At 39.4% G+C, this 5867-nt stretch overlaps 1 protein-coding gene across 1 annotated transcript; it reads left to right on the forward strand.

Annotated features, from left to right (window-relative positions):
* The first annotated feature begins 2703 nt into the window (after positions 1-2703).
* Positions 2704-5592, forward strand: LOC144648910 (neuronal pentraxin-2-like). Its single transcript, XM_078508357.1, has 4 exons — positions 2704-3053; positions 3605-3821; positions 4616-4743; positions 5236-5592. Exons 1-4 carry the CDS (start codon positions 2777-2779, stop codon positions 5484-5486), a joined length of 873 nt encoding a protein of 290 aa, XP_078364483.1. The 5' UTR covers positions 2704-2776; the 3' UTR covers positions 5487-5592.
* The last annotated feature ends 275 nt before the right edge of the window (positions 5593-5867 follow it).

Raw genomic sequence — 5867 nt, forward strand, 5'->3', positions numbered from 1 at the left:
TGTCAATGTTGTTTCTATTTATCAGCCTTACCCCTCCCCCCCCCCTTCCTAAGGAGTTTGATTTCATTGATGATGATCCTTAATGATGATGATGATGATGATGATGCATTAGGGATGGACCATTATTTTCTTGGAAGGGGGATATTGATTTATGCACCCCTGCAAACCTTGTTTTATACATTTCAAGTTTGCAAACAATTTATTTTATCCCCGCAAACAGTTTTTTAATATTTTTCATCCCCACCCCCCCCCCCCCTTTCCTTCAGAAAAATAATGATCCGCCCCTTATGGCATTATAGGGTATACACAATTACTGGTGTCCCAGTAGTTTACAATGTGGCACTGAATCAAACAAATATTTGAATAAGCAAAAACTTGTTAAAAACTCTACTGGTGGTCAGGCCAGTTGGCAACATATAAAATATAAAGCGTAGAGGAATTGAATTCAGGACCACTGAACAGAAATTCATTAGAGCAGGGAGGAAGATTTTTTCTGCAGAGGATCCCAAGAAATTAAGCCCCAGGCGGGACTCCCATATGAAACAGGCAGAGATGCTCGTTTTCTCGCTCAGGGGTGTAAATTTTGGTCTTGTTTAAGAGTGTTTCAGGCAAAACGCCAATAATTTTAGTTTTAGTATTCTCTTTTTCCAATTGCCCATAATACACTTTGTTTGCCCCCCCCCCCCCCCCCCCCCAACCAAATTTTGCATAAACTATTGCTTTCAAATTCTCTTAGGAGCATAGGCGTACGAGGCGGGGGGGCGAGGGGGGCTGCAGCCCCCCCAGTGCCGAAATTTTTCGGGCAAAATGCTTAGAATTCGGGCAACACGCCTAGAGAAAAAATAGAAAATAAGCCGAAAAATCTCAACATTACGTTCAAAACGAATTACATCAACAGAAAAAGTATTGGAAATATACCGAAGTTTGTGGTTCAAAAGTCCAAATTTCTCATTCATCTGCTTTCGTTTCTTCTCGCAAATTGCTATAATCATGTTCGATTTTTCTCGCAAATTCTGCGTGGCCCTTCAGTCTGATTCAGTTGCAATCAGCTTTTCCATAGCTTGAGCGTTTGCGCACGGTGGCTCCAGTGTGATGAAGCTAATGCTTTTGACTCAAATGTTAAGTTCTCAGGACTAGGTCAAAACGTTCAACGAAATGTTTTAACCCATTCATCCCTGAATTTTTCACACGCTTTTGTATAACTTTCAAGTTGGGGAAAAACAACGTAAATTGGCTCCCCAAAAGGACTTTAATTTTTGCTGAACTAGAGTGAATAAATAAAATATTTCCGCAGAAAAAGGGTTCAGTGCATTGACACCTTCGGGCAACGCCACGAAATTAATTAAAGAACTATCGTTTCCTTTAAGCAAGCAGGTAAGGTTTGTACACAACTATTTCAATGCACGTTTTGTTGTCCATTTTATATGCCTCTTTATTCGGCTTTCAATCCATGCCATTTTTTTTTCGGGCAATAAGGTCTCCGCCCCCCCCAGGTCCGAAGGTGCCCGTACGCCTATGCTTAGGAGGACTGCATATTTCCAGAACAATAGTGTATGCAAAATTTGGGGGGCAAACAAAGTGTATTATGGGCAATTGGAAAATGCTTGAACCACGCCCAGATTGGCCTCTTTTAGGGTTCCCTTTCATATGGAAGTCCCCCCCCCCCCCTCGGGTCTCGCATACCAGATGTTTATTTTAACCGCGCTCAGCCGAATACTTCGAGATCAGCCAACAAAACGTCTCTGGCACCCAGGGGGACCCCAGCGTAGTCTTTCAAGAGAATGTCATCAGTGCCATTTAGATCCCGACACAATCCTGAACCTGTAATTGTAGAAGAGTTTATCACAATTCATGATTTCTCCTTCCGTCGAGCCGTGGAGCTTACCCATTACTTGACCGCTTATCCTAGACAGGAAAAGGTCCACTTCAGTTTTTTTAGTAATTTAATGTTATGTTTGGTAGTAGTAGGCAGACTGAGATAAAAATTACTTTGCTTTTTAAAATAAAACTCAAAGAATGGTGACCAACCTCGTTTCCAGGGCTTTTCCCTTGTATTTTTTTTTTTGGGGGTAAAATTACCAGCGGAAAAGCCCTGGGAACGAGGTTGAATGGGGTTGAACAAGAACACAGAACAAGACAAACAAAATTTAAAATATATTCGGGGAACATTTCCTACATGTTTTTTAGGATGCACCGTTCCTATCGCAAAGCCGGGACAACTGAGACAGGTGTCACTAAAGGGCTTTAGGTTTCTAACCCCTATTTGGCTCGAATTTAAAATATACAAATTCAGCTTCCTAATGTCTGAATTCTACAAAGCTACGATGGGGGGGGACAAAAAAATATTTGTCTCCATTACGTATTTTTGCATAATAATATGCGGAAACAAATTGTGTTACTATGCACAAGACAATTCGTAAAATGTCAATATTTTGGGATTGTAACAAGCTTTTCACGTTTAGTAATGTAGCATGAAGCGGTATCATTTTTTTGTTCTCAAAACAATCGTCTTATTAAATTAAATCACAGAAACTTTGGGATGGGTTTGATCATTAGGATGATCATGAGCACAATTTTCAAAGCCCTAGATTTGTAAGTATGTTTGCTTAAATTGTCACGATAGTCAAATATACCTTGCATGACTAATAATCGCGGTCGAGAAAAAAATCTTGTTAAGTTTATATTTACAGTCTACTTTCCAATGACTCAGTAAAACTTTCTACTATTGTAGGGCTTCAGTCTTACTAAGCACTAGTCGAGACATCTCTTCGTCAACATGTTCTCTGCGAAATCGGTTTGTTTTTACTTGTCGCTAATTTTTGTGGCTGTACCCCACGTTCTTTCGTCAACTGGAGTGAACAAGACAGCGGGTAATGGAAAAGTTTTTATCACTGGAGATCACAACGAAGTTGTTGTGTCCACGGCCCGAGAAACGAAGATCGAGCTTGACGAGATTAAAAGCAAACTTCAATCGTTGAGCAAGAAAACGGAAAAGTTGTCCGTACAAGTTCAAGCGATGGCCCAGAGTTTTAAAACCACTTTGGAGAAAGAAGGTATGGACCACCCCTCTTATCAATAGACTGTTCACAGTTTCTGTAGATTCTCGTATTTTCGATCGTTGGTCGCGGGAAAAGAACCACGAGAGAATTGGATCTTGCTTCGCGCTCCTGCCCGCTTCGCTCGCTGTTTCTTTTGCGTAATTTTGCATTGATAAAATGGAGAGGCCGTGAATAGTCTAGTCTACTTAATTTAGCAAATACGTGAGTGACCATACAGCTCCGCAGTACTGGTTAACCTCTGAAATACAACCATTTTCCAAAAACCAATCACCTTCGGCTTGACTTATTAATACAGTAAAGATCGATCGAAAAATTTCAACAGCACACTAACTAAGCACAATTTGTTACCGGAGTATTTAGTAGGCAATTTAGTAAAATTTGCACTTCAGATGAGATTACCAGTTTCATCACATATTTCGTTAGCCAAGGTCCGTCTATAATATAATCGACAAAAATTCACAAATTAGTAAGTGAGATTGAATTTTTTAAGAAAAAGTAATTATTTATCACGATAAAAAATTTCGTTTGGTTTCACCGAGGGGCAGATTACGGTCTGTTGTTCCCGCGAAAAGGAACCAGTGATTACGTCATCAAAGGTGGCATGCCAAGCCTCACAGCCGTGACAATGTGTTTTTGGATGAAAACCGCTGACAAAGGAAATGAAGGAGTTCCACTGAGCTATGCAGCTACGTCTAAAGATCATAACGAATTGGCCATCTGGGACTACAGGAAGTTTCAGATATTCGTGGGCGGCACTCACAGGTAAAAACAGTTTCTCGCTAGCTACTTGAAGTAACCTTTCATATTCTGATACACGAAAAGAGAACTGGAAAATACATGTGAATTGAAATTAAAACATTTAGAGGGTCAAATACTGAACAATAACTGACTTGTGAAAAGTCAAAATTTATATCTCTGTTGATTTTTAGAAACAATGGTACATTTTTTAATAATTTCTTTATTGGAGTTAACTATATAAAGGTGTCTGCTGGGACGTGACTGGACTGGATTGAACTGAAAAGTGAGGCCACAGTAAAAGTTATCCGCGCGTCTTCAAAACAAAAATTTATTTACAGCTAAAGTTTGATTTCTATCTTTAGATAAGATTATTTCTCCGTCAGATGTCCAAAGAACTATTTTTCATGGGTCAAGCTGTGTATCACAATTTTCGGTAGCCGTAAGGTCAGACCTTATAGTCCATAGTAGTTAGGCTCTAGGTCTTGATTACGAGGATTCTAGGGACGGACCATCATGCCCTCGCAGGGGGGGATTTGAAAAACTAGAAGTTCGGAAACTCTTTTCTTAGTTTATGCACCTCTGAAAGTATTTCTTTGCGAAATTCTTACCAATTCTTGTTTACAAATGGGGTTTGCAAACAATTTATTTTTCCAAACCCTAAACATATTTTGTTTTTAATATTTTGGATCCCCCCCCCTCCAAAATCAAAACGACCGTCTTGTCCCTTATACGAAAAGGATCTACAGCTAACAGCTAAAAAAGAAATAGGCCATAAAAAGATGGTTAAATTGATTTTAACTCTGCTGCTCTCTTTATAGAGTGACTTCTGTATCTGCAAACGATGGAAAGTGGCACCACATTTGCTTAACATGGGAGAATATTGCTGGATCATGGAACTTGTTCAAAGACGGCTACGTTGCAGCTTCTGGCAAAGGTCTTAAAACAGGTAGTTTTTTCTTCTGAGTAAGACAATTTTATTGCTAAAGGGAGCTCCTAAAGTAGCTAAGAAATACCTCGTTCACACCAGAAGTCACATGATCGTAGTTAAACGAGGTTTGACAAAATGGTAGGAAGCTCAGCAATAGAATATCGTATAGAATGATTTTGTTCACTAATTTGGTCAGGTAGAGCTCTAACTCGAGCTTCATCATACTAATTTCAATACGTGGACATGTGTTTCATTTCAACTTAACAAAGAGAAACATTGGATTCGTTATTCTAACAGTGATTGAGCTCAACCACTTTAAGTGCGGTTTTAGTGTCGTGCCATTTAATCAGGTATAATTTGTATTAAATTCTGTCGGTTTTTGTTCGACAGAGAGTAATGCCAAGGACCCCCTAAACTACTTAGCTGAAAGCTGTTGATTTCATATTCATGTTTTTCAGTTTGCTCGACATAAAATTAATTACTATTTAATTTCCCGAATTAATTTCACAGGCCACGTGATACGTGGCGGCGGAGCTCTGGTTCTAGGACAGGAGCAAGACTCATTGGGAGGATCTTTTGATGCCAATCAAAGTTTCATTGGCGAAATGACAGGCGTCAACGTCTGGAATCACGTGATTAAAGAGAAAGAAATCAGGCGCTTGTCTAAGTCGTGCCTGACAGGGGTGGGGAACGTATTCAAGTGGCGCGACTTTAAAGCTCACTTGGTCGGCTCAGTGAAGATCTTTAAGCCGTCATGTTAGAGTTACTGATGTCCGCTCCAGCACTATGTAAGGGACGGACCATCAGGCACTTCTGATGATGTCACATGTAGGCAATGTGGAGCATTTATCATTAAAGATAAACTTTGGAAACAAAAACTTACAAGCCTATTTTCTTAAGTTCTAGTCTTTTCTTTCGATTTTCTTTACCGTTACACAATTTACGATCTTCCACTTTTTATCCTCCTAATTTAAATTCTGTTTCTACTAGTCATCAGAAACTGTTTTCTCCTTAAAGTATCTATAAAAAGTCAGAATGCAGCTTATGAGAAGATAAGAATTAACATAAGGGTGGAAATTGTATAGTCTCTATATTTTTATCAAATTATTCCAACTAGCGTATCGAGCCATCCAAAAGATAGA

The sequence above is a fragment of the Oculina patagonica genome, chromosome 4 (assembly GCF_052425735.1).
Source record: "Oculina patagonica isolate OP01 chromosome 4, crgOcupat, whole genome shotgun sequence".
NCBI classification, from domain to species: Eukaryota; Metazoa; Cnidaria; class Anthozoa; order Scleractinia; family Oculinidae; genus Oculina; species Oculina patagonica.